Genomic DNA, 23,639 nt, shown 5'->3' with positions numbered 1-23,639 from the left:
TTAGGGCATATTGGTTATGACTCTCTTTATGAGTTATCTCATCGTCAGCTCGTTGAGGGCCTTCCCCACCTAAAACTAGCTCATGATGTCTGTAAAGCTTGTCAGCTCAAAAAGCAACACTATACCCCATCCCTCAACAATCCACACATCGTGCTGAGGAGTCTCTTAGATTGATTCATGTTGATTTTTGTGGGCCGACATCCACTGCCACCTTGAATGGCGTGTTGTACTTCTTTTTTATAGTGAATGATCACAACCAGAGTATCATTGCCCTTGCGGATAATCCAATCATTACACCACGAACGCGGCATATGGGAGTCCACTTTCATTTTTCCACAAAGCAAGTTGAGCTAGGCACTATCCGCCTAGAGTTTGTGCCTACATCCAACAATTTTGCAGATATTTTGACCAAAGCAATCAACCGTCTGGTTCTTCAGTACCTGTTACCCAGGATCAGTTTGCGTACACCCTCCCCTACTTCTTCAGCTTGACGGGAAGAGGGTGCTTGCCTCCTACTTTCCCTTCCAGTTTGAGAGAGGGGGCGGCTTCTACTCTTGATAGTGACAATGATGATACTTACACTTTTTAGACATTCATTCATTTATTGTATTATGGACATTTGTAACTTCATCTGCACTATCAAGATGATATGCTTGTAAAAGGGTGCTTGGGCAAGTGAACAATTCCCCTGCGAGGGCACTGTTCAAGAGGCACCGTTGCATTGCACTTGCGTGAGCATGACATCTTGCATCACCCTTTGCATTACCCTATGCATTGGCATTCTATTCATGTAAGCATGCATCTACAGTTATATCACTTCAATTATTTTCTATGTTCATTGTCTCTGAGTTACCCTAACCCTAACTGTGTTCTTTTATCAGTCTGTGCTTTGTCGTACGATTGTTATTTGTGTTTCTGTGTCAGAGTATTTCTTTACATAATTTACTACATTGATTCATTCACTTCAGAGTTCTCCTTCTCTCTTTGTTTGTATTTGTGTTTTTGGGTTTTGCTTTGGATTCAAGATTTGAGTTTTACACATCACTATCTGTGTCTTTGTGTTTCTGTCATGGTCATGCACTTTGTGTTTCCTCAATGAAAACCCTAGTAGTTTCCTCACATGGTATTAGAGTCGGTGCTCTTGAAAAGAGTATCCTATGGATATTGTGGAGGCTTGGTTTTGGGTGATGCACACGAATGACTCGTAACCAAATTAGAATGTCTCGAACACCTTCTTCTTGGGGCCCCATGTCCTATCACACTTCTCCATCATTGGAGGCCCTGAGGAGGTATTATGGACTTGGTGAGGAATACAACATGCTACCATCACCTTCCCCTTCTTTGTTTTCTCCTATTTCAGATTTTCGTCTCCTGATAGAGGAGTTTGAAGAGTACTTGCACATCATGTATAGTCGAGCTTACACTCTTCCTACCAGCTTTGCTACACCATCCAGACCAGTTGGTAAGGCTAGCCACCTCTCCAATCATGGAGGACACACGACATTTGGGATGACTAGCGACCCATCTTCTCCATCATAGCTAGGCCCAGTGTTAGGTTCATATAACCCCTTTGAGTCCTTTGAATCAAAACCCTCTCCTATTTCTCCTTTTGGTGTGCAGGATCCGAATGCTTTGCAATATGTAAACCTCAATAGAGGAGGCTTTTTCTCTTTCTCCACATCATATTCCATCTACCCTCACTTCACTACCACTTTTCACCTTGGTACCTTATTAGGGGAAATGCCATCCTTTGACATTGTTCCTTTCACATATCCACCATTGAGCACTTCTTTTCACCCTAAACGGCAATGATGGGTCTCCCCCTCACTTCCCCCAGACACTTACCTCATCATCTATCGGCCTCTCAAACGCAAGGATTTCCATCCTTTGCTTATGGTGCGCCATCCCACACTCCTTGGGTCACTCCCACGCAAGGATTTCCATCCTCTGTCCCACGTGTCTCTATCCCTTCTTCATAGATTTTCCTTGTGCGGTAACCATGTCCATACCCAATCAGTCCATGCCCACATTTGGATCCACTATGCACACTTCTTGCATGCATGGTAGGGACACTAGGGTTCATTCCCAAGTGTACTCCACTCCCCTACCCTATTCACCCTACCCTCATTACACACGTTATCCATCTCCTAGCACTACAACTCTTGTTGCAAGGGCCAAGAATGCCTTCATGGATGAAACTCATTTTAACAGGTCAAATTTCACCACTTGGTCGAACTCCATGCAACGAGTGCTTGGATCTCAGGGACTTGATGTCAAACCCTCAATTAGCTCACCCTATCACACCCATCAATGGAAAACCCGCAATGCCACAGCCAACGTTGACTGCTATGTGGTGCGAGATCGCACTCGACATATCAATCTTGACTTTGAGCTTCAGGAGCTTTCCATTAAGGGAATGATCCGAAAGTCAAGTTTACGAAACGTTGGTGGTTACTCGCTGAGCTTTCCACTAATGGCTCCGTGAAGTCAGATGACAATCAAGTTACGTCCTTTTTGAATAAGCTGCCTGAAAAATACTTTCATTTCATTCAGTATATTATCTCATCGCCTCGACTGCAAGCCTTCTATGAGTTCGAGTGTCAGTTCTTGCATTACACAAGATTACATGATCAAGTCCACAAGAAATCCTCCACATACTCTTATTCAAAGAGGAGTCTAGTTACCTCTTCTTCACAAGGAACAACCAGCAAATGCACACCATTCCAACTTTCTTTCATGGTTTCATCTTCCTAGGAGATTTGCTCTTCTACCAGCATGGAGGCTAACCCTCCGAAGGCAAAATCATGTAGCATCTCTCTTGATGTTATCATGGCAATGACTTCTACTTTGCTCTTCCAATCAGGGTACTTCATCCTCATCTTCATCATGATTCTCAACACCATACAAAGACTGATATCAAGCTCCTCTTTCTCCTTCGGCCTTGATATTCAAGGTTGAGAGAGGATTCCTATCCTTCCATCATACACTACAAAATTCTAAAGTGAGCAATGCGCAATGGCGATGCAATATCTGGCGATGAGATTGTCACATAGAGAGCAAAATGTGAGCAAGAGTAGAGAGTCAAAGTCAGAGAGAGAGATGTACGATGTTCTTGGGTACAATTTGTTGTGTGTACCTCTTTAGGTTTTAGATAGATATATATACGAAAGTACAAATGTGCTAAGGGTGTGTTCACACCCATGTACATATAAAAGGCACGATGGCCCCCTTTATTCCCAACAACCTCCCATCTAGAGGCAATGTGCCTTAAGAGGAGAAAAGAATCAACTAAGTCTAGGTATGTACAAAGCTGAAATACATATACCTATCCAACTCCCATCATCTGTCGGCAATGAGCAAACCGCTCTACTAAAAGACCCTTCGTGAGAAGATCTGCAGGATTATCATATGTATACGCTTTAACAAGCTCAATGCTCTTGCTGTCAAGTACATCTCTAATGAAGTGATACTTCACCTCTATGTGCTTCGTCTTTGCATGAAAGACAGGATTCTGTGCTAGCATGATAGCACTCTGACTATCACAATGAAGAACAAGTAACTCTGTAATGCCAACCTCCCCCACCAGACGTGAAAGCCATAAAGCCTCCTTGCATGCCTTAGTGGCAACCACATACTCTGCCTCTATAGTAGACAATGCAACACACTTTTGTAGCCTGGAGATCCAGGAGACTAATCCTCGTGTGAAGATAAATATATACCCAGAAGTGGACTTTTTGCAATCCGCATGACCAGCGTAGTCTACACCCGTAAAGCCAACGACAGATGCCTTCTGCTTTTCAAAGCAGATGCACAAATCCTTTGTGCTTTTGAGATATCTCATAATACCTTTCATTGCTTCCCAATGCTTTTTACCAGGGTTTGCCATGTATCTGCTAACCACTCCCCCTACAAAGGCAATATCAGGACGTGTAGCAACCATAGCATAAATCAAACTGCCAACAACTGAAGCATATGGTATCTTGGCCATTTCAGCCTTCTCATCATCAAATGTAGAGTTGTTCTCTGCACTGAGTTTCACATATGGAGGCAATAAAACCCCAATTGTTTTCTCCCTCTCCATAATGAAACGCTGCAAAACCTTGGAGATATACTCCTGCTGAGATCGATAGAGTAATCCTTTTGACCTATCTCTGAGTATTCGCATGCCAAGAATGTGATTTGCATCACTAAGATCCTTCATGTCAAAGTTTCCATGAAGACTTTGCTTCAGTGAGTCCAAGGCATGAGTATCCTTGCCAGCAATCAACACGTCATCAACATACAGAACCAAGATAATCAGGGTGCCATCTGTTGTCTTCTTGGTGTACGAGCAATGATCCAGTTAACTTCTATGAAAACCTTGAGACTGCATAAATGTATCAAACTTATGATACCATTCTCTTGGTGCTTGTTTCAGCCCATACAAACTCCTTTTGAGTTTACATACCATCTTCTCTTTCCCTTTTGCCACAAACCCTTCAGGTTGCTACATATATATGTCTTCATGCAAATCACTATGTAAAAATGCAATCTTTACATCCATCTGTATGAGCTTCATATCTTCAACTGCAACCAAGCCCAAAATGGTTCTCAATGTAGTCATCTTGACTACAGGAGAGAAGATCTCATCAAAGTCAACTCCATGCTTCTGCTTGTACCCCTTCGCAACCAATCTTACTTTGTACTTTAGCGAGGAACCAGAAGTAACCTTCATCTTGTAAACCCATTTGCATGGAAGGGTTTTCTACCCTTTAGGCAACTGCACCAAATCCCAAGTGCCATTTTTCTCAAGAGATTCCATCTCTGACAACATGGCTTTATACAATTTCTTGCTGTCATGTCTATCCATTGCTTCCTTGAAGCAAGACAGTTCACTACAATCTGTCAATATGACATAATCAGCCACATTGTTTGCACCAAGAACGAATCCATCAAGTTGTCTAGTATCCCTAGACGATCTCCTAACCCAATGATCATTGTTTACTGGCTGTTGAGCCTGCAAATTTCCATTTTCAGCTTGCTGTCCTGGCATTTCAGCCTGCAAATCAGCATTAATAGCTTATTGTCCTAGCTGTTCCTACACATCCAGTGGCTCATCATTATGGGCAATGGCTGGCTGATCATTTCCAACATTATTTTCTGCATTTGCAAGTTCATTTACAGTAGGTATTTGTTGCTATACAGCGGGCACATTTTTCTGTCCAAAAGGTATTTCTTCCCAGAATACAACCCTACGGACTTCCTTTGTTCTTTCGGGCTGTTTGTGCATGCGATCTTCCCAAAAGATAACATCATTGCTGCATACTACTTTTCTTTTCTCGAGATCCCATAATCTATACCCCATTTCACCTTCATCACCATATCCTAGGAAAATACATTTACAGGACTTTGGCTTAAGTTTGTTGCGTTCTTCCTTATGTATGTGCACAAATGCTTCGCAGCCAAACACTTTCAAGTGTACATACGAAGGTGGCTTGCCCGACCACGCTTCTTGGGGAACTCTCCCCCCCCCCCCTCCCAAAGACCTATTTGGTGACCGATTAATCAAGCGTACGGCTATCATAACAACCTCTGCCGAAAAACCATGAGGTAAAGCAACATGTGACAGCATTGTACGGACCTTGTCTTGAATGGTCCGATTCATACGCTATGCAACACCATTTTGGAACGGATTATGAGAAGCAATGAGCTCCCTCTTTATCCCTTTGCTGCCACAAAAATGCCTAAAAGGCCTCGGACACATATTCCCCACCATTGTCAAAGACTTATCAGTCTCATTCTCAACCAATGCCAAGAATTTTTGAAACTTGTCAAGTACTTCATCCTTGCTACGAATAGGGTAAAACCATACCTTCTGTGTAGCATCATCGACAAAGGTGACAAAGTATTTCTTCCCCCCTGAAGATAACCCTGGCATCTGACATACATCGGAATGTACTAACTCTAGAGGAAAAGATTTTAGCGAAAGAGACTTCTTATAAGACACATGTGCATGTTTATCATAAACGCAATGATCACAATGCTCAAAAACAGCATAATGAAGACAAGGCAACCAAACGAGAAAGCACTTTCATTCGTGTTTGACTCATGTGTCCCAACCAGCCATGCTACAAAGAAACGCTTGGTTGCTCGGTCACGGCAACAACATGGTCACACACACTAGATACATGAAGTGGATACAAGGTATCACTCTTGCAACCTCTGGCAATAACCCTAGATCCCTTACAGATCTTCTATTTTCCATCACCAAAGGTGGCATGAAATCCATCGTCATCTAGCTGCCCTGTGCTAATCAAGCTCTTCTTGAGCTGAGGTACATGCCGTACATGCTGAAGTGTGAAGGCAGAACCATGCTGAAACTACAACTACACACTGTCAATACCTGCAATGTCACATGCATAGTTGTCCCTAAGATGGACAACACCATGTCGACCCCCTCTATAATCAGAAAACCACTCACGATGAGGGGTGACGTGAAAGGAAGCACCTGAATCTAGAATCCATGTATGCATGTCATCATTCGTATCTGCAAGTAAAGCATGTGTACTAAAGTGTAAAGAGACAAAGAGTACATCATTCCCACTGTCACTGTCATGAGTGACTACATTCACTTCTTCAATTTTGACATTGCTCTTCTTAGGCTGACTCTCTTTCTTCTCTTCCTTGCTATCATCTGTCTTCTTGCCCTTTTCTTTCTCTTTCTTCCATTTGTAGCAATCACATTTAAAGTGACCCTTCTTGCCACAATGATAGCATTCAATATCCTTACCACGTGATTTATTGCGTTCCTTGCTATCAGATTTGCATTTCTGTTGTGATCTGCCCCTAGTATGCAAAGCACTCGATGCATTGTTCTGCCAATTCATTTCTTCCATGAGTAGAGCATTCTCTACATCATCATACAAAAGTATCGCATTAGAATTGCTCATAGCAGTCCTAACTGTATCCCAACTCTCTAGCAAAGTGCAAAGCAAGAACATAGCCTTAAATTATTCATCAATCATGAACTTCAAGGCAACCAACTAGCTAAAAATGGAGTTAAACTCACTCAAGTGAGTAGACATTGCTGTACACTCTTTCATATGTAAATCCATAAGCTTTTCCAGCCAGTAAACTTTGCTTGCGGCACTCTTCTGGGCATACACTTCTTCCAGTCGAATCCAAATAGCATAGGCCGAATCCAAACCTTCAGTGTTAAACAGCAAGGCATCAGAAATCGATAGCTTGATGGTTGAGCGTGCAAGCTCATTTAACTCATCCTAGTCTTCCCGTTCCATATCTGCGGGCTTTGCCCCTTTGGTCTTAATCGGCCTTGCTTACTTCTTCTGCAACAAGATATTATAGCATTGTTTTTGCCAGACTGCAAAGTTATGTGCTCCTTCAAGCTTCTTAATGTGCATGACATGACTGTTGTCACTGTTGCCAGCCATGATTTTCAGCCCAAATGTGACCAAAAAATTCAGCAAATGCAGGCCCAAACTGTCACACAAGTGACCAAGGTACAAACAAGTACCAACCAGCAAGATAATATAGCACAGTTTTTGCCAGACTACAAAGTTATGTGCTCCTTCAAACTTCTTAATGTGTATGACATGACTGTTGTCACTGCTGCCAGCCATGATTTTCAGCCCAAATGTGACCAAAAAATTCAGCAAATGCAGGCCCAAACTATCACACAAGTGACCAAGGTACAAACGAGTACCAACCAGCAATAAATAACCACGTAAAAGCAGAAATTTCAGATCTGCAAATAAATTTTCAGAAGCACTAAACCTTGTGCTACAGCACTCCACAACTAATTACAGCTGTTCCAAGGACAAATACATTACATTACATGAGAAGTCCCAAATTTTAGCTGCAATTTCTGTTGTACATGCACCCACGGGCACAAAATTTGACACATGCGGTCAAAAGTCCCAAAATTTTTGTGCTCAAAGCATCAACCATACATCTGCACAGTCTCTAACATGAATAGAATAGGCCAATTTTGCCAAACTAGAGTAATTTCAGCAAAACCCCAAATTGCTCAAGTGCTAGGTGTCCAAATTGCATAGAATTAAACCCGCATGTGCATGAAATGACCAAATGGCGCACAAATTTCGCACAAACAGAAAAAGCCCCAAATTGCACGGGGTCCAATGTGCATCAATATCGAGAAATTGGGTAAATTTCAGCCCAATTCTTGCATGTACATGAAAAGCCCCAAATGTCGGAGGCAAAATGTCACAAATTCCTGCAATTTCTGAGACAAATATCACTGTTGTGTCTTGCTCGCATCAAATCTGGACAAATCCCCAAATTTTTCGGGTCTGGTGTGCACAAATTTCACCGAAATGTGAAAAAAACCCCAAAATTTCACGGGCAATTGTGCACTGATTTCACAATTTCTAAGTCAGATTGTCCACTTCTGCATTAAAGTCCCCAAATCCAAGAAAAGCCCCAATTTTCTTGGGGAAATTTTGGCTTTGTGCCTTTGCATGTGAACACCAGCGATGAAGAAGGAAAAAAAAGATATTTCCAAAAAAAAGGACGTTGACCTCTGCCCGTCGTCGCCTGGCCTCACGTGCCACTTTCGTGGTGACTAATCCTGGTCACCGGTCCGTGTCAGCCTGGCTGCCATCTCGTTAGCTGCCGTCTCATCGGTAGCCTCAACCAGGTTGCGTGTCACCTAGCTAGTCGCGTGGTCCTAGTTCGTCCAGTCGCAAGTCGCTTGCAGCGTGTGGCCTGAGCCTAGTCACCTCAAACACATCTCCTGCGACCTACCAACTGTCGTTCCACATTTGGGATCTGTAGCTCCTACTCACCCGTGCCTCCTGCTCCATCACTGGCTTAGGGAAGTGTGCACAGCCTATGTGCTTTGATACCAGTTTGAAGTAAGCGATGCGCAATGGCGATGAATGTCTAGCGATGAGATTGTCAAGTAGAGAGCAAAATGTGAGCAAGAGTAGAGAGTCAGAGTCAAAGAGAGAGATGCACAATGTTCTTGGGTACAATTTGTTGTGTGTACCTCTTTAGGTTTTAGATAGATATATATGAAAGTACAAATGTGCTAAGGGTGTGTTCACACCCGTGCACATATAAAAGGCACGATGGCCCTTGATTCCCAACAGATTCAGCATTTATCTTCCACATCGGTCTCCCTTCCCTGGTGTACCTTCTCCTTTGAATTCCATGATTTTATCATACTTGTAAAGGGCACTTGGGCAAATGAACAATTTCTCCAGGAGGGACACTGTCCAAGTGGCACCTACTGCATGAGCATTCTTAACATGTAGCATACTATGCATCTCATTGTGCAAAGCACCCCTGAGCAAATCTTGAGCTATCTCCACTAACGGTACTTACACCACACCACCACTCCTCCATCACCTTTTCCCTCATCATCAACACCCCTAAGTGGTTGGGTAAGCTTGTTTGTTTTAAGATGTGTTGGATCTAGCCATTCCTTTTCATTCTCCCATATGGCCACAATTACTTAATCAACCCAAAAACCATATCGAATCACATCTTTCACCAAAAAATAAAGAGATTTAATGTGGTTCCATCCACCTTTACAGGACTTGGTAGACCAATGGGCAGTCGATCAGGACCCTTTGCCCAAGTCCTGTCCTCTTTGGGGTGACTACTTAGACTCCCTTGGTAGGATAACCATCGCCTCTAGTCTTGGTGGTAGGCCACCAAACAATCACTGTGCACCCTTTGTCCGCTACCTTGGCTACTTTGGGATGGGATGCCTTGGAATAAAACTAGGTTGGCCTTCCTTTCTAGCCCTATTTTGTGAAGGGAAGAGTGTGCAATGTGAGTGCAAGTCAGAAGTGGAGCAGCAATGTTGAGAGTGAGAGAGAGTAAATGCAAAGATGAGTGTGTCAGATTGTGATGGTACATAAAGAATAAAGAATGTATTTATATGTTAGGGTACAAATAAGGATATTCGTATGACTTTACATGAAGACGAAGGGACTTTACACCCAACAATCTCCCACTTAAAGGCCCAAAGTGGTACCTTTAAGCTAACCAACTCCCACTAATCGAATGCAATACTCATGTTAAGCATTTACAAGACTCTTAGTGAGAACATCTGCAGGGTTATCTTGGGTTTTATCTTAGTCAATGTGACGAGACCATTATCCAAGACTTGTCGAATAAAGTGGTACCGAACATCTATGTGTTTGGTACATGCATGAAACATGGCATTCTTGACCAGACATATTGCGCACTGGCTATCACATCCAAGCACTGGAGTACATGAAGAAAGGCCAAAATCCTTCACCATACGGCCAAGCCAAATAGCTTCCTTAGAAGCTTCTGTGGCTGAAATATATTCAACCTCTATGGTACTCAATGCCACAATTTTCTGCAACCTTGAACACTAAGAAATAGCACCACCAACCAAAGTAAAGACATACCCACTAGTAGATTTTCTAGTGTACCTTTTAAGTATCTAAAAATACATTTCACTCCTTCCCAATGTGGCTTGCCAAGGTTAGACATAAATCTACTAACAACTCCTACTACATGAGCAATGTCAAGGCAAGTCGCAACCATCTCATACATTAAAGATCCACAAGCTGCTGCATAAGGTGTACCCTTCATAGCACTAGCAGCTGCATCATCCTTTGGGCGTCAGCTTTGCTAAGCTTTGTATGTGGCGCTAAAGGCACACCAAGGAGCTTAGCATCAGCCATATTAAACATGTCGAGTACTTTGCTAATGTACTTGTCTTATGAGAAAAACGAGTGCTGCTCTCTATCTCTTTTAATACGCATGCCCAAAATGTGTTTAGTTGCCCCCAAATCTTTCATAGAGAAGGTTGAACTCAGTTACCTTTTAAATGCATTCAAAGTACTCTTATGCTTTCTTGCAATCAGCATGCCATCCACATATATGACCAACACAATAAGACTTTGATTATCAGTCCTTTTAGTGTATCAGCAGTGATCTACATGACTGCGTTTAAATCCATGGCTGAGCATGAAGATATCAAAATTTTTGTACCATTGCCTAGGGGCTTGTTTCAGCCCATATAAGCTGCATTTCAGCTTACAAACCAAATGCTCTTTCCCTAAAATGACAAGACCTTCTAGCTATTTCATGTACAGCTCTTCATCCAGGTCACCATGAACAAAAGCAATCTTCACATCCATCTAATCCAACTCTAAATCCAAGGATGCAGTGAGAGCAAACAAAACACAAAGCGTAGTCATCTTCACCACTGGTGAAAAGACCTCCTAGAAGTCTATACCTTCCTTCTGTGTATAGCCCTGAGCAACCAACCGTGCCTCGTACTTGGGTTTTCCATCAATACATTCCACTTTGTAAACCCATTTATTAGGGATAGCTTTCCTATCCTTGGGCAAAGGTAGAGCCTCCCAAGTGTTATTTGCATACAGAAACTTCATCTCTTCTTGCATGGCATGCTTCCACTTTCTCTTGTTTTCACATGACTATGCCTCTCTAAATTTCAGACACTCACCCCCATCAGTCAACAAAATGCAATCCAAAGATGGCTGAAACCTTTGTGGCTACCTTCCGACACATGTAGACCTTACCCACTAATCTGTATTGTCGAGCAATGGGCCTACATCCTCAAGGACGAGCACATCATCATCAGGTTGCATTTCGTGCTGTTGTAACCTGTTTTCAACATGTTCTTCTTGCTTGCCTATTTCATTATGTGCATCTGTTTGCTATCCATTATCTTCTAGTGTAGCACAATGGATTGCTGCTCATTTTCAGTATCAAAAGGGACAGAATCTTTGGCTAACAGCTGCTGAATGGTTGGCTGTTCCTGCTGAAATTTGACCTTCTTTTTGTCAAGGTCACCTTGTGTAGCATGTTTCAGCAACTTTGCCTAATTAAATACTACGTCTCGGCTACGTACTAACTTTCTCCCTTGTGGAAGCCAAACTCTATAACCCGCCTCTCCCTCATCTCCATATCCCATGAAGATGCCCTTGATGGATTTCATGTCTAGTTTGGTCCTTTGACCTACAGGTACATGCACAAAGGCATCACAACCAAAGACATGCAAATGCTCAGATAAAGCAGGTTTACCAAACCAAACCTCTTCAAGAATGCTATTTTCCAATATACGATTTGGAGAGCAATTGCATACATGAATTGTAATTTTAAGAGCCTCTTCCTAGAACTGCTGCGAGAGATTAGTTGTGGACAGCATGCATCTAACTCTCACAAATTCTCTATTATATCTTTCAACCACACCATTTGATGCTGTATTATAAGGGGATGTCAACTCCCTCTTAATGCCATGCATCTCACAAAACTTTTTGAACTTATTAAAAACATACTCAGCCCCATTATCCGTTCTTATAGCTTTTAACTTAACTCCTTTTTTGTGTGGTAACAAAAGCATGAAACCTTTTAAAAGCATCTAACACTTCCTTTTTGCTCTTTAACATATATATCCATGACTTTCTACTGAAATCACGAAATAAAGTGAAGTAAAGTGCACCCCCATATGAAATAACAGGCATAGTGCACACATCAAAGTGTACTAAATCAAGAGCATTGAACTTCTTAACGACACCAAAGTAATAAGGAGACTTCACATGTTTTTTATATATGCAATCATTACAAAATTTAAGACCAAAGCCTTTTATATCAATCTTCCTAAAGAGAAGAGAATCTAAAGGCCCTTTTGGCTCATATGGCAAAGTCTTTTGTGCCAAAGTTCCATCTATGAATGAACTTCAGCCATAGCCAAGAACTTTCTAGGTAAAGCTTTACAATGCAAATAATACAAAGTCCCCTTTTTGCTACCTTTAACAATCAGCATAGAGCCTTTGTGAACCTTCCAAGATCCACCACCAAAGGTAGTAAAATACCCTCTTGCATCAAGCTGCCCAACTAACAGTAGACTTTTCTTTATACCAAATACATATCTGACATCCTGTAAAATCAGCTGCTGGCTAGTTTCAAGAACCAAATGAATGGAACTACACCCTCTATTTCACATGCATAGTTGTTACCCAAGTAAACTTTGCCTAGATAACCTGCAGTGTATCCAGAAAATGGCTCCAATGAAGGAGTAACATGAAAAGAGGCACCGTTGTCCACTATCCATGATTGGGACAGCCCATCATGAGCTAAAAGTAAGGTATAAATTACCTCCTTTTTGAAGATGTGCATATCACCTACTGCTGCCATAATGTCTATATCATTGCATGAGACTCCAACAAGTATCTCTCGGTGCCAAAGAGCTCTTCAATGACCACACTAGATACAACATTTGCCTTTGTAACTTCTTTTGAGGTAGAGCTGTCATCCTTCTTTTTCTTTTCCTATTGTTTCTTTCTTTCTTCCTCTTTCTAGTAATACCGGCACTCCAGCTTTTTATGCCCTTTACGCCCACAATAATTGCAAGTAACATCCTACTGTTTGCCCTTGCTTTTACTTCTACTTTTGCCTTTATTTCTTGCATTACTCCTCTTCTCTGACCTACCTCTAAGATAATAGGCTGAACCACTGCTTTCTCCACAAGACTTTCTTCTGATCTCCTCATTGATAATAGAGCCCTTAACATCATCAAAGGTTAAAGCAATGTTGTTGCTAAGTGAAACAACCAAAGCCTCCCAGCTATCAGGTAAAGTCATCAGCAAGAAAATAGCCTTGATAAATTGAAGGGCTACAAACCAAAGTTCTACCAACTGACTCAAAATCCCTGTGAAGCGCTCAAATGCTCACACGCTGGCTTAGATTGATCCAACTCCATGTTGACAAGCTTGCGCATGAGATGCACTTGATTTACTGGAGTTGTATTTTCATAAGTATCCATTAACTTTTGCCATACAACATTAGCTATATCAAGACGCTTAATGTCTATAAGTACATCATCATATACATCCATTTTAATGTATGCAATGGCCTTCTTGTTGAGTCTATCCCAATCCTCACCTACCATAGTTGCAGGCAGAGAGTATCATCACAGTCTTTGAGAAACAAAATGCCTTGCATCCTATCCTTCCATACATCAAAGCCACTGCCATCAAACCTCTCGATTTCAAAGAGGGATTTAATGTTACTACTACTAGAAGCATTAGTGGTCATTTCTCAACAATGCACCAAAGAACCAATGCTGTAATTTATGACAACAAACAACAAGTTGAATATTCATATAATTTCAGCCCAAAATTCCAAGAAATAAGAGCAAGATTTTGTGTCACTAAATTACTGACAACGCTCAAATACAAGTACAGCAGTAGAAAGAATGACTTTCAGTAATATAACTGAAATTTCAGCATACATTACATCCATACATCACTACCAGGTGACTCCCACTTCAGCAATATCACCAAAATTACATCTGCAACAATCCCAAATCTGCAAATGATCTCTTAGAATGCTGCACCATGAATATTCAATGATACATCAACTCAAGAGGAGCTCCCTAACATGTATATTGCATACATATGTGTCCAAATCAACTTCTGATACACAAAATACCCAAAAATTCTCTGCAATTTCTCCAAAATCTCACAAGTGGGAGATAAAAGACTCAAATTACACTCCTTACATCTCCAAGATTGCTTCACAATGTCCCCAAAGTGCATTTCACATATCAATTTTGCCAAAATCCACAAATTTCAGCAAAAGCCCCAAAATTTCACTAAGACCAATCTGTTCCAATTGCATTGATATGTGTTCCTAAAAGCATAAAACAAGAAAATTTAACAAAATTTCACAAAATTTTGCAAAAGCCCCAACTTCTCAAGTCCAAATGTGCACCAATGTCAGTACATTCAGCTCAGCTGAGCAAAATTTCACTGATACATGAAAAGCCCCAAATTTTCCAAAGCCAATGTGCACAATGTTTCCAATTTCCAGGTCAAATATCACTGTGATTTGATGCAATTTGAAAAGCCCCAAATTTTGGGCACAAATCTATGAAATGTGCCTATGCACGTGAACCCCTGTCAGTGAGCAGGGAGCCTGGTTGCAAAAGATATTTTTTTTAAATGACAAACTATCTTGGGAATGTGGCATGCACATCCATTGACTTGCTGGCCGATATGACTAACAAAAGTGGCCTACGTTGACTTGCCTGCGATGTTCCTGCGTGCGCCTGACGACTTGTCTACCTGAAACAATTGTCTGGCCTCACACCGGTTGGAAAACGGTCATCTAACCCGATGCCTGCCCTTGACCAATCAACTGCACTCATGTTGGTCTGATCTAGCACTTCTTCACAAGAACTAGCTGAAGCAGACACGCACAAACTTCCGGAAGCGCACACATCTTAGTCGTAGCTCTCTTACTAGTTTGACAAGAAGAGTGCACAATGGGAGTGAGAGTCAGAAGTGGAGTGGCAATGTTGAGAGTAAGAGAGAGTGAACGCAAAGATGAGTGTACTAAATTGTGATGGTACACAAAGAAAAAAGAATGTATTTATATGTTAGGGTACAAATAAGGGTGTGTTCACACCCATACGACTTTACACAAAGAGGAAGGGACTTTACACCCAACATTTTGAGCCTGAGAGGGGGACTTGAACATGCTAATTAGCCTCTTACATAGTCCCAAAGCATGCTTAATTAATGAAAATCCCAAAACAAGGTGTAGTTCGAGAGAGTTTCTATGTAAACCCTAATTTGGAAGGGTATCCACATCTATAATAGACAAGATGCCCACCATTCAATCTCGTTCTTTTGAGCAAGTTTCTCACTCTACCGTACAGATTTCAACCATCAACCACCTACCACCCATTGTCCAACCATCATCGACTACAATCCATCACCATCCTAGGTGCCTGTTTCTAGCCGTCGCCTTGTTGTTGGAAGGTCTCCATCTACTGCATCATCATAGCACCTCATCAGCCTATGTTTTCAACATCTAGTGCCAAGCAACAAGTTATTGCCATCTCTCCCACCAAGTGATTGCTGCAGTACCTACGTTTTTATTGTCCAACAAGCCAGCTACATTAGCAAACACCTCTCCTATTGTCGCTTGATACTTCTCTACCTCGGGTGATTAGTTTTCAGGTTTCTATGGTGAAACATTGCTGCATTCACCAAATTTCACTCTCCAACTACTGTGTTTTGGCGACCAGCCTACTACCTATTAGAAATATAGCATGGGAACCTTAAGTAAGCAAGGATGCATGAGGGAAGCTAAGGTGTGAATGAACTGAAGGGCAAGGGAAACCCTAACCCTAGCCCACACTGAATCTATATAATAACCTAGAGGTCACTCTCAAGTGAAAAGAGTCTACCAGTTGTACCTTGAGCAACTTACTAAGCAAGATTTTTTCTTCTTGTACTTGACTGATCTCTCCCTCTTGTGCACATAGCTTTACGCTCTCACTCTGATCTTCCAACATAGTATCAGAGCCATCTCTGATCAACCACACTTTCCCTAACTCCATCCTAACCTAAGTGCACAAGAAGACCTCATTATTCTCACTTTACCTTCTTCTCCACCATAGCCAACTTTGACCACCAGTCAGTGGAGGACCTGGGGAGAGGAAAGGAGCCAATATCTCCATCAAGTTTCTTCTAGGAGCTTTCTCTCCACCTTAGGGCGCAACAAGGTGGCACAACAAGGGCTAACATTGGGCATGCAGGAGCTCAGCATTGCCATTTCTCCCAAATTGGTGCAATTCTCGACGGCATGGAGTTTGCAAAGATGCCGCGAGCTACAAGGGGCGCAATCATGTGTGCCACCATGGGGCTTTGTTAGCCCCCCAAGTGCGCTATCCAACCCTAAAAGGTTTCTTGAAATTCCTCCTCAACTGCTCATATAGAGCAAAATCCTAACTATGGATCTCGCTTTGGCAGGCATAGCCAAAAAGCTTCAAGCTTTCCCACTCCAACTTTAATCACCCTGGAAGTCACTAACAATGATTCTAATCACTGGTTAATCTTCTTTGGAGTTTATTGCAAACCTTGAAGCTCCCTCTTCAAGTTGGACACACTTAATGGACATCAGTAAGTCAATCAAAGGACCAACATTTCACATATCAAGTGAGGCATAAATTTGAGATGAGTGCTTGTAAACACTAATACTCCATTTCTCAGTCATAATCTTGGTTTAAATCAGTTATGGAAGATATTCAAGAGATTAGGTATTTCATCTTAAGCATAATGCTTAACTCTCGTCATCTCACTCTTGATCATTGTAAGACTATGTGTCGGATATAAACACATAGACCATTTCCTTCTCTTCATCTAATCTTAGTACACATCAATTATTTTCAGTCTACTATTCACTTGGATTAAAACATCATTTTAATTGCTTTCGCTTGTATTGCCCGCCTTATAAAGGATTAGACACTGCCATTGCCTTGTGCAATTGATAAGACCTTCCTATCATGGCTTATGTTGATGTAAAGCCTCAAATCTGCAAGTTTGATGAGAGAGACTTCCACCCATGGCAAGTGTTAGTAAAATATAAAATGATGGTGCCCTTCATCAAAGGGACCAAAGCCATTGATCCATCCAACCCTATGGATGTTGAAGATGATGAAAGAGCCCAAGCCATAATAATGTTGCACCTGGATGAATCCTTAATTCACCATATTGACCAGCTTGCAATTGCAAAGGAGAAGTGGGATAAGCTCGAGAAACTGTATGGTGCAAGAGGAAAGAATTCCAAAATCTTCCTCAAAATAGAGTTCTTTAGCTTGAAATACAATTATACAAGCAAGGAGACCTAGGAAAGTTCATTTCCCACATGAAGGGTCTGATGGCTCAATTAGCTTCAGTTCAAGCTCCAATTGTTGAAAAAGATGCCATTGCAATACTCTTAAAGGCCGTAAGAAAAGTGTTTTTCACTCTTATCACTAACCTAATAAAAGTACCAAATCCTACACTTGAAGGTATCATTCAGTTTTGTTTGGATGAGAAGAAAAGAAACCAAAAGAAAGGCAGCACTAGCTCAACATCTACCTCAACAAACCAATTCTTAATCCATATTGTGACTACTAAATGTTATTTTTACAATTAAAAAGAACATATTGTAAGCAACTATTGGAAAAAATATCCCAACAAGATGAAGTGCAACAAATGTAGACAAACAGGACATATCACTAGTAAATGTCCAAATTCTCCTAAAGTACCCAAAGAATTGGAAGCCAACTATATCTCCAAAGCACCTAATGACCGACTTTTGTATCATCGTCTTTCCATAAACATCCTTGTAGCCTATTTTATAAAGACATCCCACTAATTCATTTTGGGGGCGAACTATTTACATGCTATATAATCCAATGGCATTGGGGGTGGGGGAGTTGTGGGGGGATAGTAGAAGTATAGCATGGGAAACCTAAGTAAGAAGGGGTACATGAGGAAAGATAAGGTGTGAATGAACTTAAGGGCAAGGGAAACCCTAACCCTAGCCCACATTGAGGCTATATAAACAGCCCGGAGGTCACTCTCAAGTGTAGAGAGAGTGTACCAATTGTACCTTAAGCAACTTACTAAGCAAGATTTCTTTCTTGTACTTGAGCTCTCTCTCCCTCTTGTGCACACAGCTTTATACTCTCACTCTAGTCTTCCAACACTACCCTTCATTATTCAGCACTCTCTTACCTTCGTCTAGTGGTTACAGCACTCCAAATCCATCTCCATTGGACGTCACACTCTAACACTCTATTGCTCTGTCCTTGAGCATTCAGTACACTCATACATTCATTTATTGCATTGATTCATTCACTTTAGAGTTCTCCTTCTCTCTCTATTCGTGTTTGTGTTTTTGCGTTTTGAGTTTTGTACATCACTCTCTATGTCTTTGTGTTTCTATCATGGTCATATACTCTATTTCCTTAATGCAAACCCTAGCAGCTTTTTCATAGGGAGTCCATTGGGTAGCTTTGTAACTCCATTTACAATAAGGTATGCTACTATTTTTTTTCTGAATTTTATCAAGACAGGTTATTACTATGAGAGTGCGCAACAGAAGAAGGGACTCAAACACAAAGAAAGAAGACAACAGGAAGATGAAGAAAGAAATTTGCACTGGCTGAAGTAAATGCTTAATACAAAGAGATGGACTGATCAGTCCCTGTACGCAGCCGAAGGCATCAGTGAGGGCACCAAATCTGGCCTGAAATGACAATGGCAGCAGCAGCACCAGAGACGGAGGAGTGTGCCCACAGTCGGAGGAGCAGCTTGCAGAAGATGATCTGCCCCAGCTAGCCTACTTGCTATATATAGCAAAAAATGGGCCAAATCTGGCCAACCTGATGCTGGCCGACCAGCTGCCAGCTTGCCGACTGCCAACTGCATTTAATGCAGTTGTCCGCATTAAAAATGCAGAAAAAATACACCTGACATGGCAATAAAATCAAGGGCACAGGACAGACAAAGTGACCCAGGCTGGGGAATGTTGAAAATGCTCACAGAACTCAGGAAATGCACACTAAAATGCCAGAGCTCCCATGTCTCCATCAGACTCTAACAAGAGCACACAACTGGGAGATGACAGATAGACAACACTAAAAGTGACAGACTAACACCCCCCTCTCAGATCCTCAGCATGTCTTGCATATCTTCATACAATCAGCCATGGTCCACTCTCCTGTAAGATTTTAGAGAAGATCTCAGGAGGTTGCTGGATTGATGTTCCCTGGGGAGACTTGATTTGCTGCAAAGTCTTACATTTAAGGATCAGAAGTAATGACATGGCAGATACAGTTGTAAGACATTAGAAAATAAAAGAAAGTAGTGAGAGAGGAAGATGAAAGAAAGTTTATTAACATCCTCAGATGTCTTGCAGGGATATTTGGAATCCATCATCAAGATTACAGTCCACTTTGGGTGTGCCTAGTGTCAGGAGCTGAAATTACAAGTATCATACTTAATCATGAAAAATTGTTGTGCACCATAATGTTGCGGCCAAGGAGAGTCAATGGAATGTGCTTGTGGTTTATAGAACTGTGAACTCCTCACAGACTTCCCTACCCTCTCAAAGAACTAACAATCTGTGAAAACCTCATTGAATTGCTTATTTAAATTATTGGAAAATCTCTTCTTAGAGAAAAATCTTACCACTTTTAACAAACATAACAGCTTATGTCAAGCAAACCAGATTTACAAACTTGTGGCACAACATGAAAGAGCACAGAAACACATGCCAAGTTGAGCAGTGGTATATGACAGCATGCATAACAAAGTGACACAAGTATGACATCTTACAGCTAATTCTTCCCAGAGGCTCTTTGGCTTGCCTGAAGCTGCTGCCTTCTCAAAATCGGCTTGTAAATCTCGAAAAAAGTCCCCTGAGAGTGGTAAAACAGAGCGTTTGAACAATGAACTCATAAAACTGAAGCTTTTTAAGAGGTCAATATCAGCTCTTTGAGAGAAAGCAGTGAGGGAGTACCTCAAAAGAAGTACCCAGTCTGAAAGGTTAAAGATGAAACAAGTTACCTATTCCATAAAAATCCTCCTCTTCGTTTTTGGACTTTGGAAAGCCCCAGTTGAACTCATCTGCACTTCCACTAGAGCGATCATATTTGGCACGAGATTTCGTGTCAACAAGAGTTTGATATGCATTTTTTATAGCCATGAATTGTTGCTCTGCATCTGGCTGCAAAGAGAGTGGTTGTAAACTTTTGGAAGAGATCCCTAAGTTGCAAACTTTGATGCAAAAATGCATGTTAAAGCAATGTAAGATGCATCACAAGAAAAATAGTTGGCAAAAGTAAGTCACATTATAAACAGCATCACATGACTAAAAAGCTGTCTTCAATCACACACAAACAATGATCAAGAACATCACATCAGCAGTAGTACTTACAAAGAGATGTTATATCTGGAATCTACCTACCATATTGTACCAACTAGAAGCACAAAACTGTGTTGGCAAAAGTAGGTCACATTTTAAACAGCAACGTATGACTATAAAGCTGTCTTCAGTCACACACAAACAATGATCCAGAACATTGCATCGTCAGTTGTACTTTCAAAGACATGTTAATTCTTGGGTATCTACCTACCATATTGTCCCAATTAGAAGCACAAAACTGTGTGGGGTTGGCATCAGCCCAAATATATCCACACCCCAAACAAGATGATGAGGTGGTAGCATCAGTTTCAGCAAGAAATTTAGATGTCCCAACACAAGTGACTGGATATGTCTCCGGTTCAAATGTAGGAATGACCAACTAAGCAGTGCTACTAGTAAGTTTATCAATATAGAAGCCTGCACTTCTCCGACACAATACATCAACTCCTTTCCAAACACAAAGAGTTGGAGATAAGTCCTGTGAAAGAAGTCTCAAATACCCATGCAAGATTATCACCATTGTGTCAGTCTGTTAATGCAGAAGAATATGACCTAGAATACGATTCTGATCAGAAAAGAAGGTCCACCATATGTCTTACTAACGAGAGACTCGGATCGCTTAGCAATGGACTCCTCTCACCAAACATAGTACGTCAGAAACAAACAAGGTGAAACAACAGAACTTGTTGTAGAATAGCCGATGTAAAAACTAAGTCAGTGTGGTATCCGCTAATGCAGGAATTGAATAAGCCAAACAAGTTTAGAACGAAAGCTCCACCACGTGTTTGTTAATGAGACTGGACAAAGTCCAACCACATGAAGATTTTTCAAACTTGAAAGCCGTAGAAAGAAAACAAATAGTAGAACACCGGCTACTCCATACTGAGATGACAGGATTCCTCAGTGACTGTGAAGATGATGACAGAGTCTTATCCAAAACAAACAGTAGAATGCTGGCTAATCCATGATGAGACGACAGGATTCCTCAATGATCGTGAAGATGATCACAGAGGCTCACCCAAATGCAAATGAGGTTCAAAAGAGAGATCGCTAACCGCTTTACTGACATCAGGATGGTATTTCAATGCCAATTTTCTGTAAGCCTGCTTGATTTCCTTCTCGGAGGCAGTTCGGGGGACCCCCAGAATGTCGTACGGAGAGGCAGCAGCTTCACAAAGGAGAGAAGCCCTCTTCCTCCTCCTCGCTCTCAGCGACTTCCAGTCTCCTGCCATTTTCCACGGCCATGGCTGCACATTACCACAAGAAGTGGAACTTGTCGTGGGGGTCGGCCAGGAGCACTGTGGGTGGCAGCATTGTGCAGCAGAAGACAACGATGATAATGAGAGAGGGGGATGACCGATTATCATTACTATTGCAATTCTTAATGTTTCCAATTACTAGTTCCAAAGACTCACACTCCCGACTGTCTGTATGATCGTGCACAGGACTCCAACATTTTGTGAGAGCGGTGTCCCACGAAGAATTTGGTAAGTTCACTCTATCCGATACCATTGAGTTACAATTGTGTCATTTAAGCACACCTCGTTCTCTTGTGAGTGTCTAGGGTGCTAAGTGTCGTGTCGCCCCCAAGGTTACCATCCGTAACAAGGGTATATGTGAAAGGATAGCCTCTCCCCAATAATGGAGTGGTCATGCTTGGGGAGAGAGTATGAAAGGAGCCCCAAAAAATGTTATGAGACTATTGAAACTTGACCAATGAGATGGGTTGGAGGGACTAAAACCCATTATCATTGCATTAGCACCCCCTTTTGAGGGTTTTAAGGGGATGATAGTAGGGGGATGCAGGAGTTACCATTCCTCCCCCCCCCCCCCCCCCCCCCACTTCCCGACAAGAATAGCAATCCATGAAAAGTTTGGGTACACAAGTGTAGAAGATGAGATCACAACAAACTATTGGTCAAACACCAATTTAACCTCGGGGGGGAGGGGGGTAATGCACCTACACTCAATCATTTACTCGACATAGCACAAAAAGGTAACACGATATGTGAGAGCAAGGTATACTCTTGTATTATTCGATGAAAGAAACGGTACGACATAGGCATATCCTAGGACTGCACTCTCGTGACACCACACATGTGAGGGTTCAACATTGGGTATAGGGAATCACATGTAGAGTGGAAACCAAGCAGGGCGCTCAAAGTCACTACTACTCCCTATAGTATTGTTATGGATCCCCCTCGGTCCCAGTCTCACACCTCATGCCTCAAACCATCTCAACATGGCATCCCAATTCGACACGGCACCTCAACTCAACATGGCACAACACGTCACGGCTCCCCCTTCGAGCTAGAAACCAACATCAACATGCCAACCTAGCATGGAGGCTGACATGGCATGGTATTAGGTCACAGCATAGCACCAATGTGGCATAACGATCCACCTTGACACCTCCCCCCAACAAGTAAGGAGTTCACCATGTCATCGTAACTTTTTTGGTGCTCATGCACTGTCGAACCCTTCACCATATCACTCTGCCCCACTCACCTCTCGCCCCACAAAATGGAAGCCCTTCCCCCTCACTAGTCACTCAGTGCACTCACCATCCCCACTCTAATGTTGTGTAGTATGGAGGCCTTGAGCCACCTAACCATGCCCATGCATAAAGCACTACGAACCCATGTTGTGATGCACCCTGGAGAGCCAAGCCTCGAGAGAGAGAGAGAGATGTACCCCCAATATACCCACTCCCCCTACAAAAAACTTGAAGCTCACTTCGAATCATGGAGTTACTATGATTTGTACATGAATAGACCCAATATTCATAAGTAGATTAAAAAAAGTGATTATAACTATACTAATGCCCCTACTTAGTTATGTTCTCAAGGTTTATTTACAAGCCGCATGGAGTTGCCTTCGCCACATGAGAATGTGCCCAT

The 23,639-nt window shown here is 41.9% G+C and overlaps 1 protein-coding gene across 5 annotated transcripts in view; it reads right to left on the bottom strand.

The window, feature by feature from the left end:
• Positions 1–22,136, bottom strand: part of LOC148022377 (uncharacterized) — a 34,406-nt gene extending 12,270 nt beyond the window's left edge. For 2 of the 5 annotated variants that reach the window (XM_087697996.1, XM_087697997.1), the window contains exons 1-3: positions 21,795–22,133; positions 20,382–20,541; positions 20,151–20,233 (exon numbers count right to left, since the gene is read on the bottom strand). In XM_087697996.1, coding sequence (XP_087554122.1) covers positions 20,151–20,233; positions 20,382–20,541; positions 21,795–22,106 — 555 coding nt within the window. In that variant the 5' untranslated portion in view covers positions 22,107–22,133. Of the gene's footprint in view, positions 1–20,150; positions 20,234–20,381; positions 20,542–21,794 lie in introns of all 5 variants that reach the window. The other 3 variants (XM_087697998.1, XM_087698000.1, XM_087697995.1) reach the window with 3 other exon arrangements.
• Positions 22,137–23,639: the final 1,503 nt, after the last annotated feature.

This window comes from Lygodium microphyllum, chromosome 17 (assembly GCF_053477565.2).
Source record: "Lygodium microphyllum isolate KBCC chromosome 17, Lygodium_microphyllum_v1.1.10, whole genome shotgun sequence".
NCBI classification, from domain to species: domain Eukaryota; kingdom Viridiplantae; phylum Streptophyta; class Polypodiopsida; order Schizaeales; family Lygodiaceae; genus Lygodium; species Lygodium microphyllum.
Note: the sequence above shows the minus strand (reverse complement) of the source record. Positions and strands in the feature narration are given on the sequence as shown.